Source organism: Takifugu rubripes, chromosome 1, assembly GCF_901000725.2.
Source record: "Takifugu rubripes chromosome 1, fTakRub1.2, whole genome shotgun sequence".
NCBI lineage: Eukaryota > Metazoa > Chordata > Actinopteri > Tetraodontiformes > Tetraodontidae > Takifugu > Takifugu rubripes.
This window is the reverse complement of record NC_042285.1, coordinates 19,514,730-19,528,138: the sequence shown is the minus strand read 5'-3', so window position 1 is coordinate 19,528,138 and position 13,409 is coordinate 19,514,730. Positions and strand designations below refer to the sequence as shown.

General features: G+C 39.7%; 1 protein-coding gene across 2 annotated transcripts; it reads left to right on the top strand.

Annotated features, from left to right (window-relative positions):
• The first annotated feature begins 838 nt into the window (after positions 1-838).
• Positions 839-12,105, top strand: hat1 (histone acetyltransferase 1). Of its 2 annotated transcripts, XM_011609747.2 has the most exons (12): positions 839-916; positions 1,406-1,477; positions 1,847-1,922; positions 4,066-4,186; positions 6,885-7,061; positions 8,630-8,751; positions 9,343-9,447; positions 9,814-9,920; positions 10,074-10,225; positions 10,318-10,434; positions 11,551-11,750; positions 11,858-12,105. In XM_011609747.2, the coding sequence occupies exons 1-11, from the start codon at positions 910-912 to the stop codon at positions 11,719-11,721; spliced, it is 1,227 nt and encodes a 408-aa protein (XP_011608049.1). In that variant the 5' UTR covers positions 839-909; the 3' UTR covers positions 11,722-11,750; positions 11,858-12,105. The 2 variants fall into 2 exon arrangements, with proteins under 2 accessions (XP_011608049.1, XP_003961962.1); XM_003961913.3 differs by having other exon boundaries at positions 11,551-12,105.
• The last annotated feature ends 1,304 nt before the right edge of the window (positions 12,106-13,409 follow it).

Genomic DNA, 13,409 nt, shown 5'->3' with positions numbered 1-13,409 from the left:
ACCTGGGCCGTGGAGGAGTGTGGATTCAGGATTTCACAGTCAGGGTATCAGTCACCTCCCTCATTTCGCTAATGCGAAGGAAAATGCCAATAAATAATATTTATGCATATATGATACATCCCCCCTTATTGTATTACTTGATTATTTACTTTAATGCTGCCTATACTGTCAAAATAACTTAAAATATGTCAAATGAACCTTAATTGCAGCGAATGGAGAAATACTGTAGCCGCTCATATTGTCTTAAAGGGACAGTTCATTCCCGAATCTTCAGGTGGTTAAATAGGAGTTACAGCCTAGGAAATATTTGCTTTGTCTGGTATGATGTAAATAAAAAATAATATACATTTTTTTATTTCAGCTTTTTAAAATAGCAGTTGGAAATTTACAAACCTTGAAATGCCAATAAGTAATCATTTCATTCTTTACTCATATTTTTGGCAGCCAAAAATGATGCATGTGATAGATCCAATGGCAATTTTTTAAGGCAATTTAAAAAACTAACCCAGTTGACAGACTGTCAAGTGTGTTGACGTTACAATGATGACCCATTTTATTTTTAATATTGTTTTATATTCCTACCATTAAAAAAGTATTTTGTTCTAAACTGTCTAAGAAGTTTTTTCTAAATTTCCTTGTTCTGGAGTCCCTTTTTCTTTTTGCCTATTCACCACGAATCTAGAAATGATGTACATTCATCAACTATTCAAAATATCAAAATATAATTTTCGTGTTGTGTGTTTAATGTTTTTCCTACACTATGACTTTTTACATGATATTTTTGTCTTCTTTTGAAATCATTATCTAAAACGTACCGGAAGTGTAAAAATCTATATCCTGTTTTCACACGAACCCGGAAGTCGTCCGGTTTCCGCGGGTCTTTTGGGAGGTTGTCACTTTGCTTCAGAAATGGCGGGTAAGAAGATAAAGCTTTTCGTACTCTCACTCTGCTGTCGTTGTTTTTTTTTTTCGTCACACATCGAGGAATGTTCGCAGGTCTTAAAGTTTAGCTTCTGGACCTGTGAATTATGTAGTGACAGCTTTAATATTGAGCTAGCTAAGCTAGCGTAATGTTACCTTTCAAAACAACATTGGGGGGCCTGGCTGCATATTGTGACAGATATTGTTGTATTAGAGTAACGTTTACTTTTGATTGTATGGTTAACAAATACATAAGTACATGAGAAATTTTAGGTGTAATCTAACGTGTCCCCGACATATTTAGTGCGTACATGAAACTACCGTGTTATGTAAACGAAAGACGGTCTATTGTCTACTTGGATGTAGAATTTCAGTGTCAAAGATAATATAAATCACTTTGTTTACTTTGCAATATCATGATTTGCAATTATTGTTTTGTTTATTTTAAAAACACAAACTCCTGTTTAATCCTTATGTTATTCAGCCCTAAATACTATGGAAAAGAAGCTGGCTGAGTACAAGTGTGACACAAATGAAGCCCTATCTTTGAAGCTGGGTATGTATATATATTTTTACAAGTGAAGTAGGTCGTATTTATGACTACTGAGTTTGCTCCCTGTTTTGTACATAGTGCTGCAATCTGTAACCTGTAATGAGAGATTAGTATGGCTATTTTATCCCAGTTTTCCTTATGAATCAGTCCTACTTCTCCCTATACCATATTCCTTCTAGTCTCTTTGCACGTGCAAGGTGCGCTCATCATTTTGTCGTTAAACATGCCTCCTTTCCTCTGTAGACGCTCTCTGTCAGGTGTTAATCACAATATTTTAATTGGCTACTGCTGTAGAAGAGACAATCAGATGGCATGTCATACATAACTTACTGAGCTTTAATTTACCTGCAACTAATTGGCTTTTCCTTTTAGTTCGCTTCCCAGAGGATGTTGATGATGATGGCACTACGTTCCACCCTGAATACAGCCACCAGCTTTTTGGAGATGAGTGAGTATCTTTTAAAATCCCTAATTACACAAAATGATCATGGTAATCCTGGTTTTCATCATGCAAAAGAATATGGTTGGCATATTTGTGGAGACTTGTGCCTCATTTTACAGTCTCCTAAACATACAGTATTCACTACTGTGTACCTACAGGAACCTCCAGGGTCATTTTGGAGCTTTAACTTAAACAGTGGTGCAAGAAATAATGTGTATGGACCACAGGTATTCTGTTGAAAGCAGAATGTCGCAGTAATGCAAAAATGAATCACCATTCATGATTGACTGTTATACTTGTCAGGAGTGCATGTAAAACTTTATTTACTGGTCGCATTCTATGCTTATATTAAAGACAAGTCAAAATGTGTTCAATTATATTTCCACCATTTACCCAGCACTAAAAGAACTGGTCTGGTTAAACAAAGCTCATGTGCCTCCCCACTCAATATATTTTTTCTCCAGTCTACTTTTTTCCTATCCGATTGTTTGTCAGGATTATGAGAAGATTAGAACAACTGACTTTTGTCTGTGTAGATTCTCAATCATCTAATAAAGATGATACCGTTGCATAGAGAGTCTCCCCATCTTTATTACAATAAATAAACTACAACTGACTTTTGTTATTAGCAACCAAGAGAATCTGAATCCAACTATTTAATAGTCAAACAGTTGTATCCAAGGTAGTTTTCTATGTCAACTGGACTGGGTTTCTTCTCTTGAAGACGTTTCGCCTTCTATCCAGAAGGCTTCTTCAGTTCAAACAGTTGATTTTAGGACACGTATCTTCTTTGGAATAGTGACTAATGAGTCTCTTCAAACATGTCATGCAGATTGTTTTGAGCTGCCAGGATGTTTTTATTGTAGTGTTACTGTATGAGTGTAAAGGGTGTCTAATGAGCTCTATTTAACTTATTTAAGAAAACTTGCTTGTTATGACCCACAGTCCTTCTGAGGAATAAAAGAGGCCACCATGCTGTACAGAGCAGTTTAGCTCAAAATATCTGTTGGTAGAATGGATGGTGGTTGCATACAGATGCACAATAATTTAAAAAAAATAAATAAATAATAGTGTTGCCTTTTCAATCTGGTTATATTGGAGCAGATGGTATAGATATTCACTTACAGCTCATTGTATATCTGAGAAAAAATTGAAGATAAGAATGGACACACTTGTTTATGTCTCTAACTTTATGTAAGAAGAGGTTGATAAAGTGATCCAACTTCCTACCAAAATTCAAAAGGCTTTGACTGTATGATTAACTGCGTTTTAATAATTTAGCAGAAAATCTCAAAGGCAGTCGATGCAGACATGGCGGAGAGGTCAGGTTCACTGAATGGCGTGCTTGTTGCCACAAAACTTTAAGCTTTAATGTAGCTTAAACAAGTCATTGCATCTTTACAGTTGTTATAAGCTGAAGATAAGTCTACTTATCATGTTAAATTCTGTTAAAATTATATGTTAACCTAACATCGTTTGACTGATGGCCTCAGGTGCTTATCTGAGGAAGGGCAAGGAAATTTCTGCCTGGTTATAATTAACTGTATGTTCCACATTTGATTTAACAGGGCTTTTGTTTCCCTTATCTCCTATGTATGTTCTTGAATAATAGCTACCTGCCATTATCAAGTCTGCCACATTGTTAGTTTGGCACTCTATGTGTCTTGCCTAGTTTGTTAAGCTGCGAGAGTCACATTATTAACCTTACATGATGCTCAAATTGTTATAAAAATCCTCCTGCCCCTTTGGCAGTGACACCTGTGTGTAGGCCCACAGTAGCGTGTTATTAAGCTCCAAATTGCATTTCCAAATTATTCAAAAGTAAAATTGGTTATTTTTGCACTTGCTGCAATCAACTCAAAGGGAACTCGGTAATTGGGCCATTAATTATTTCAGTGAGTGTAATTGCTAGTAAACCCCAATCACGCAGTTCCATAATGAAATGTATTTGGCTACGAACCTGCATCTAGGTAACCTCAAAAAAACATGCCCCCAGCAACAGTAAGCATTGATTTGAGAGCCCAGATACAAAAGTAATACAGAATTTTATAGGAAAAAAGAATTTTATGAATTAATCACTGTACACCAAAAGTACTTATTCTGGTTACAATAGTTAAGATATGTGGTGATATTATTTCTTTGTCTGCAGTGAAGTTGCCTTTGGATACAAAGGACTTCAGATTCAACTTTTCTACACTGCTGGAAACCTGAGCACCCTCTTCAAAGTGAAATATTCTTTGAAAGTCACAGACACATTTGATTGTGTGGAGGTAAGATGTTGTTTAACTCCATTTAGCACTTGAAAACCGCTGTGTTAGGTCAAATTCAAGCAGAATAATAAGAGAAAAAAAATGTAAACTCTGGAGAGTTGACATTTTTTATCATCTCGTACCAATTATGTCCATCAGCTTTAAAATTCTGACAGTTATAGTAGGAAGCATTTATCATAGAAAGCTATTTAATAAGCATTTTACACAACAGTGAAGATAGAAATTTGAACCCCTCTTGTTGGTGAGCTTTTTATTTTCATTTTCCAGTATAAGTTTTTGTCACTTTCTGAATTATTTGAGCTTCTCTGAATGTTGACGTTATTCCTGTTTCCTTAGATTAAATCTCACCCATCATGGCCCCTCGTGCTAGTACACTAATCCTGCTCCTCCCTGTTGGAAGAGGGTTTAAAAGGCTTTGTAACTGGGGTCCAACGTGAGCATTGATTTTTCTCTACAGTGATTTGTGTGATTGAATCAGCAGGAGGAGTAATGTGACTCGGTTGGATGTCTTGTTCATATATTTCCAGGACTGGGTTTTTTTTTCATCAAGAATGTGAATCAGGAACAATTGAATATCTATAAAAACCTTTCTGAAAGGTGGCCAGATTGTCACACGTGTCAGCCTATTTTCAGTGCAAAGAGTAAATGTGTTCTTTAATTTTATTACAAGGCTAATAGCTTTACAGTTAGCTTTGATGTTGTACCACTAATTATGTAACATGTTTTTTTATGATTGCTGGAAACACACATTTACATATCAACAACCAATATTTGCAGGAACGGTGAAGTAAAACGTTTGTCTTCACAACTCCTCCTTTAGAACGCCACAAAAGCCCGCCGGGAACTTTGAATTTTCCCTGATGCTTTCAATGCAGGAAACACATCAGTTGAATTGACCAGGGCCCCTTTTGAGGTCAGATGATTCAACAGTGGGGACATCTGTCCTGTCTGGAAACAGCAGGACATCCCCACTGGACAATGTCGTTTGTACTGGTGGTGGGTGCAGTGGTATGACCACTTTTGAAACTTCAGCACTTATACAGTCTAAGGCCTTCCAGAGGTCCCTCCAGTGGAGGCCCGCCTCATCTCCGCTACGGCAGACGTTTTTTGTGTGTGCAACTGAGAGAGCCATTAAAGGTGTTGTGGGGTACACAGTTTGAACCTGATATTCAAAATAAAATGTGATGCCTGGTTTCGTGGCTGCGTGTGCCGCTCACTTGGTGTTCAGCGTCGACCTCTGAGTGTTCACCCCGTGAAAGGTTTGAGTGCAGCTGGTGTAGGTGGAGAGAGTGAGGGGAGCAGCAGAGTTCAGGCTGCATCTCAAGAGTGTTTGTGTCTGAGTGCGCGTGGACTGTCGGGTTTGGTGCAGCTGGTGAGGGGCGAAAGGGAGGCAGAGATGGTGTTTAAGCAGCTGCCACGTTGATACAAGTCTCTCACCAGAAATCACCACCTTCTCTTTTAAACTGGCAGCAAAAGCACGGCTGGACCGTAAGGAAAACACTGGTTCCAACGCCAGACTTTGTTCACATGGGATATAGAACAGTTGAGTGTTTACAACAAAAAATATTTCAGCACATGAATTTGTGACCAAAGTAAAAAAAATCCTGCATTCAAGGAATTATTGTAAACAAAACTGTGGGTGCAGATTGGTGTAGATTAAAGGGATGAATTAACACCCACACAACAAATTAGATAGTTTCTGCTCCATGTTGAAAATCAAAGACATTGACAAAATGCTCTAAAAGAATATTGTTAAGTCAGATTCTTGCAAAACTGAGAGCTCTTTTGAAGAAGGCTGTGCAGTTTAGTGTCTAGTATGTGGAAGAGTGCCTGGGATAAAGGGACTTGTTTGTCCATGGCCTTTTAAGTATGGCCCTTGTTCCTTAGAAATGTGGCTGAACAATTACAATAGTTAAGAGGCATTCAGCTGCAGGTGCATTACTTCCAGTTAGATATTAGCTGATGTCTGAAAGGAGAGAATTAGCAGTATGTTTTATTAGCCTTTTGTAGTGCATGTTGCTCAGACCTTCTTCATTTCCCAGTTTTCAATGCGAAGCAGCAAGGGTCTCTTGGCTGAATTAACGCCCATCACACATGTAAATGGTGTGAAAGGGCTGCTTAGCAAAGTGTTCTCATGTCAATCCTTGTGGAAATGGATACAATGCAAACATTACAGCTGAACTAACCACAGGTTGCACTGAGTAAAAAGTCCAAGGGCAGGCCTCCTTTGTGTCTTTGGAAATGTGGGGGCAAATTCATTTGATTGGGTTCACTTGGCAGGATTATGGGAGAGGCCTCTATTACGGACGGCAAAAGGTTTGTTAAGTTGAGATCAATTCATAAGATTCATTTTCCCAGTGAGAAGCAGAATTGCGTTTATTGTGGCAACTTCATCACATATTCATGGTTAACATAAGTAGTAAATGCACTGATTTAAGTGGCCCTTTCACCTGGGGGGGGGGGTGCTGCTGCTGTGGTCTCTGCTCAGCTGACAGTTTTAATTGCCTAATGGTTCTGTTTTCATCAGAACAAAACATGCCTCCATTATTTTTTTTACTGTTCATTAACAGACTGCTATAATATTTTTAACCCATGCAAAGAATATTTTTAGAGTCGATAGACTCTATTTTGAATTATTTCTATGGGAAGGATTGTCTGTATGCGGTATTTTAAAACGGATCTGTCCTGTTGTTTACAGCCTGACGATATTGAAGGGAAGATCCGGGGAATCATTCCAGCCGGTTTCACCTCCAACACTGATGACTTTGTGTCGCTGCTGGAGAAGGAGGCAAATTTCAAGCCTTTTGGCACCTTGCTTCACACATACACAGTCCACAATGAAGAGGCTGGAGAGCTCACGTACCAGATTCACAAGGTATCACATTTGACTGTTGAATGCCTACCATTTTGTCCGTCCGTATAAAGATGTGCTGGTCTGGATAACCTTCAATGTTTAGACTATCCCTTAATCACCAGTGATTCATTTTTGCAGCTTTTAAAAGTTGTATTACGTCTAAAATGGAATGTGTCTGTCTCCCTTTTGTCACAGCAAGCTTGATGTTTACCCTGATTTTCCCTTTTTCTTGTAGCTGCAAGATTGTCAGGAAAGGTTTTATAACTATACTTGAGTGATTATAAGGTGTTATTCAGCCATCCTGTTAATCTAACCCGACGTGCGTTATGAAAATATTATTTTTCAGGCTGTAAATATGCTGCTATATATGTACAGACTACAGTTGAGTACATACAAGTGTTTTTTTTTTTATTTCTTAGTCCACCTGTTTTCAAATAGCTTTTCCAGAAGGTTGTGCAGGTCAAAACTTTTCTGTCAGCATTTTAACACCGATTCACTCACCTTAAAATGACAAAAGTCTTATTCCTTTGTTGACTCAAGCTTGACGTGTTTAGAAGCAAGTTGTTTCATCACCTTTGTAATTTGCTGTTAAGAGGAAAAAAGCTTTAAAAGAGTTTTTGTGAAAATGAGGAATAGAAATAAGACTTGGAGGTTGTTTTTCACATTGTTTTTGATATTTGTCATACACTGGTCAGAAACACACCAGAAGACTGAGAACGCTCACACATACGGTCTCAGTTAAATATAATAGTATTAAAACCTGAACAGAAAAACTACATTGACTGTTCTCTACCTATGTAAAAAGATAAACAATATTATTGCATAGCATTATTGTTAGTGTATAAAAAAAGACAACACCACCCCAAAATTTTGTTTTGAAGAAGAAATATATTTTTAAGAACACAAAAAGACAACAGCCAAAACATTTTGTAATCAAACTCATCAGAAATATTTTGCATCTTTATTAAATTAATCAAGAATCATGAATGTCTGCAGAGTTAAACTCTTTCCCATTTATGTTGCCGTATTATTACCTTTTGAATGTCTAAATGTTCTTTTCTTCAATTAATATGGTGGCTGGAGTCCCCTTAAAGCAAAGAAAGATGCAAGTAAAGTGATTTGGCCCTTTGCTGCATTGGCTGGAGCCGCCATCAACAACGTTAGATGGTGAAAGCGGCTGTAAACACAGTGGTGATGTTGAAATGACTTTAAACATGGTAGTGTTGCTAAACTCTGGGCATCATTTTCTAATTTTGGGGGCCTGGATTGTTACACTGTTGTTTTAGGCTCTTAACTGTATAGCAGGACATTTTGCTTGAGTCTATGTAATGCCTGGGTGGGGACTAAAACCAAACAAACCATGTTGTCTTGCTGTTCCTTCTGTCTTCTGTCAAACCCTGGAGCATCTTTAATGGAGCCTTTACTCAGCGCAGAACACCACAATGTTGTGTCTCTGTCGAAAAACCTTCCCACAACTCAAATTGGCACATACATTTATGATCAATGTTGACATTCAGCCGACCAACCGACTACGAGGGGTGAGATTTTACCTAAAACCATGTTTGACCTCTTTTTTCCCCCCCCATCAGGCTGATATTACCTGCCCAGGATTCCAAGAATACCACGAGCGTCTGCAAACCTTCCTCATGTGGTTCATAGAGACGGCCAGTTTCATTGATTCAGATGATGATCGTTGGGACTTCTTTCTTGTGTGAGTGCCCTCCTGATTTGACATCACCCCCAGCGTCCCAACACACACACACACACACACACATACTCACTAAAGCCTTTATTGTGTCATTGAAAAACAAAGGCCCTTTTTGTGGCGCTTGTGACCAATTACCAGGCCCGTTTGATTATATTTCCCTCGTAGGAGAATTGTTGATCAGGCAAGAGCTTCCTTTGTGCCAAAAGCCCTTTTCAGATTTTCCAGGGGCAAGCGTTGAATTGAATACTGTTGTCTTTTGAAACCGCGAACAATGTGGTAACAGTAAAAAGAGCCTCTGCCGGTGTTTTCTTTACCCTGGCAACTACTAATACTGACAATAGGCAAAATGGACTGAAGTGATTTTGAGAAGCTCAGTCCCTCCTCCAGCCCCTTCTCTTTCTCTAAGTTGCAGTACTCCAATTAAGTGCATAATGTATTCAGGTTGTAGCAGGTGTACCAATCGGGGCCTGGCTGCTCTAACATGCTGATGTAAGGGGGGTGAAGGGTGGGCCTGAGAACGGAGAGGGTAAAATGGACACTGCTCGGGGAGTGTGCCTGTAATTGACCTGTTTTGCCTTTGTGTTTTATCTGCAGATTTGAAAAGTACAATAAAGATGGGGAGACTCTCTATGCAACGGTTGGCTACATGACAGTTTATAATTACTACGTGTATCCAGACAAAACCCGACCACGTGTAAGGTAATTGTTGGGGCAGCACGTGCCTTCCCGCTCTTTTGTATGAAAAGGGAGTGGAAAATTATACATTTCTTTATCCTCTTCCCAAAGAGCCCAAATTACTGGCTTCCATAGCCACCCATTGAAGCCGAGTTTGTTTCATTAACAATCCAGTGTGATTTGTATCTGAAAACAGCTTTATGGATGAGATTTGATTTGTTGAACTGACATCAGGATCATAAATCTATCAGTTTCAACTTTGAATCAAAGACTGGATGCTCTGGCTCTGAATTTTCGTCTTTTCTTTACGTTAGATGCCACACTGATGTGGCATGTTGACTAATCCTGATGAAACTTGTTTCCTCGTCTCTCTGAACTTCTAAAAAACAGCCAGATGTTGATCCTGCCTCCCTTCCAAGGAGAGGGTCATGGGGCTCAGCTCCTGGAAGCTGTGCACCGATTCTACTGCGGCCTTCCTAAAGTCCAGGACATCACAGGTGAGAAAACTTTGTTTTTATTAAGAGACACTGTAGCCTCATACAACCCCCCCCCCCCCCCCACACACACATTCATTTTGCTTTTTCTTTCATTCCCTTTTTTAAGCATTTTAAAAACAATCGATTTAAACGTTTATCGATGTCTGTTGTCAGCTGAAGACCCGTCTGAGAACTACGTGAAGCTCAGAGACTTTGTGCTGTCAAAACTTTGTCAGAGTTTACCGGCCTTCGCTGTAGACAAGCTGCCCCTCGGCTTCTCTGACGAAATGGTCAAAGAGGCTCAAGACAAGTTGAAAATTAACAAGGTGTGGTATCATTCTGCAGTCAATTACCATTTGATTTCCACTTTGATGCATTGTGCTCCAGATTTGCAAAGATATTGTATTTTTTATTCTAGAAACACACGAGACGCGTGTATGAGATCCTGCGCCTGAGAGTGACAGACATGAGTGATGAGGAACAGGCAAAAGAATATCGCTTGGAGGTGAAGAGGAGGCTTTTTGGGCCATACAGGGTGAGGTTTTATGCCATCAGAGCTCCAGAGTTTCGTAAAGAGGGTACAAAAATGCAGTAGATGGGTTCCTGAATTATTCAGAAACTTGTCTGGTGGCAGGACTGTAGTGAGCATGAAAGCTAATAGTGACAGAAGCTAAACAGACCGTGTATGTCATCATTTTGTTTGTCTTACAGCTCAGTGTTATCAGAATCTATTGTGTTACCATTAAAACAGGCGACAAATTGATCTTCAGTCTTGTAAAAATAGATAGATTACTACAGCTCCATTGTTGGTGGCACAATAAAGCACACCAGGCATCTGTTTTGCTGCTGCTGGAGCTTTTCCCCTATTCACAGATGCATCATTAGTCAGGATTTGCATTTCTTTGGAAGACATTTTTTTCACTAAAGTGTTTGAAGCAAACATGCAGAGCCGTACTGTTGCAGCTCTTTTACAACAAGGAAAGTGTCTTTAATTGCAAAATCAGATCTTTCCAGGTATGTTTTATTTAGGGCTCAACTTTAATTTAAACAGTGCAGTTTCTGCATGTGAGGGCATTGAATGTATTGGGATTCAAAACCTTGTGTTTGAAGTTCAGTTACGCAAACGCACACAAACCTGCTCTGACATTAGACTACTGCAATGTGGAGAAGCAGGAAGTAAGAGTTTTCTGGGGAGGGTAGTTGGGAAAGGTCTGGTGGCCAGATGCAGCCTGTTTTCCCCCCCTCAGGAGATGCAGCGTGTCCTTACATGAATTGCATAAAGTCTTGCTCCGTGAATTTTAGCTGGATTATACATTTCTGCTCTTAGCCTCAGTTCCCCCCATGATCACATCAGCATGCATGTGCACACGGCAATTTTCTCAACAAAAAGTGAGCGTGTACCTTCTGTACCATTCTGCCACTGCAGACGTGTGATACCCATACTAGTCATATAAATATTTATCATGTCTGTTTTTAATCTGTAATGTGTTGCAGTTATGGAGGTGTGACTCATTTTTCATCAGTTATACATTTCCTGTGGTAGTTAAATATCTAAATAACTGCAATTAAAAATGTAAGCAGCCATTCTTTAGGTAATAAGGAGGGAATCCAACCTTATGAAATAACCGAACCACTGGGCGTCTTTGTGCAGAAGAATCAGCGGGAGCTGGCGAAGATGAAGAAGTGCCTCCGCCCGGAGGAGCTGGTGTCCCACATGGGCCAGATGGACACTCGAACGCAGCACGAAGAGCTGGAGAAGAGTTACCAGATTATTGTTGAAGACTACAGGAGAATCATTGAGCGGCTTGCATCGCAGGCCTGATGAGACTCTGCTGGTCTCCCAGACTACAGGTGGTTTCACCTGTCTGTAAAAATCCAACATCACTGCTGACCAGAGATGCAGCCAGGAGGACCCTCCTCTTCTAACTAATCAGTTTTAGTCTATGGTTGTATTTCAGAAGTTCCTGGGGATGAAACCTGTCTGGCTTCAGCTGATGTTGAGCCAGTGTTGGAGCATCTGCAGCGTGAGACGATGACTTTCCTGTTTGTGTAGTCACATTGTGTGAGAATAACGTTTAATTCTTCACAGATGAGGATGTCTTCTCAAACCCTCCTCTTCGTCGTTGACATCTTTTGTCAAACAAATGGCCAATGTTTGTTTTTGGAGCATTTCAAGCTGAAAATAAATGGTTTTTGTATGCAGAGCAAGGGTTTCTCCTTAATGAAGTGGTGCTGTCTAGTAAATATCAGGTTTTCTGGAACTAAAATTAGCTCTTGTTATTACATTCATGTGATTAACGTGTTTATAGTAGCTGGTCAATTAGAAGGTAAATGCACTGCATCCCTGCGATTGATTTGACATGGCCTGCTGCTGTAAGACCTTGGAAAAAATGAATTTATATAATCTGTAATTTTGACACAGGAGCATTTATACAAAATACTGAAATTCTAGGTTTGTCAGTTATTTAAGAGTACTTGCAGTGAGTAATTTTGCCTGGAAGTTGTGGCGTGAAGGGGAAAATGGATTAATCCTCACATAATTGACTGCTTGTATTATTTGAGGAGGCTCTTTTCTCCCAGACATCCCAGTGCGACTAATGCAACTAGTGCTGGTCGCTGATGTGGAGAGTTGCTTTAATGAATATTACCGTAGTCAATTGAAAACCTTTGTGCTGCTCTATTGCTTCCACTTATGCAGATTGTAGTGATGAACATCCATCATACTTTATGATACTTTAGAGCGTTATTGCTAAATGGAGGCTTCCAGGTCCATTTTCACTTTCACACACGCAAAATGATGGGGAAAAAAAGTCCTTGCAACCCTTGACACCTCTAATTCAGATTTATTGAACCCACTCCCGACCACAAGGGGCCTCATCTCGATGTAGTTTTCTCTGCATTTTCTGCTGAGTGCATGTTCCTCATTGCGCTGCACAGGCTCAGCTGAGCGACCTGCTGGTAAAAAGTGACATTTGTGTTTAAGATGCGCATCAGTGCGTTTGATTTCCAATTCATTTCTCTGATTGGGTAGTGAGGCAGTGTTGATCCACCTATAGCATGCCAAAGCCACGTTGGCTGTAGATATGGGGACGATCTGCAGGCCTCTGTGCGGTTGTCAGAGGGATTTTAACCCCCCGTTCCTGCTCTGGCAGACCACACAGTTGAGTTTATATAGGCTTAATTATTCCTCACAGAGTTCACACTAAGTCTGTCCTTGCCTTTCCTGTTGCACCTGTCTGCAACTCCTCAAATATGAAAGATCTATTTATTTGGCATTCTGGAGTTGGATCAGGTGTTTCAGATAAGTAAAGCAAGACCGCCGTTGGAAATGGTACAGAAATTTGTAGGGAGCATCGCGCTTAAAATGTTCATTTGAAAAGTGCTGATCAGGAAAGTTTGCATAGTGGAAAAGGCAGGTTTCGCTCCTGCTCCTCCACTGGCATTAAAGTTTGATGCTCCAATCAGTCAATTTCATTTGGAAGTATTAAAGGTAATACGGTAAATTACAGG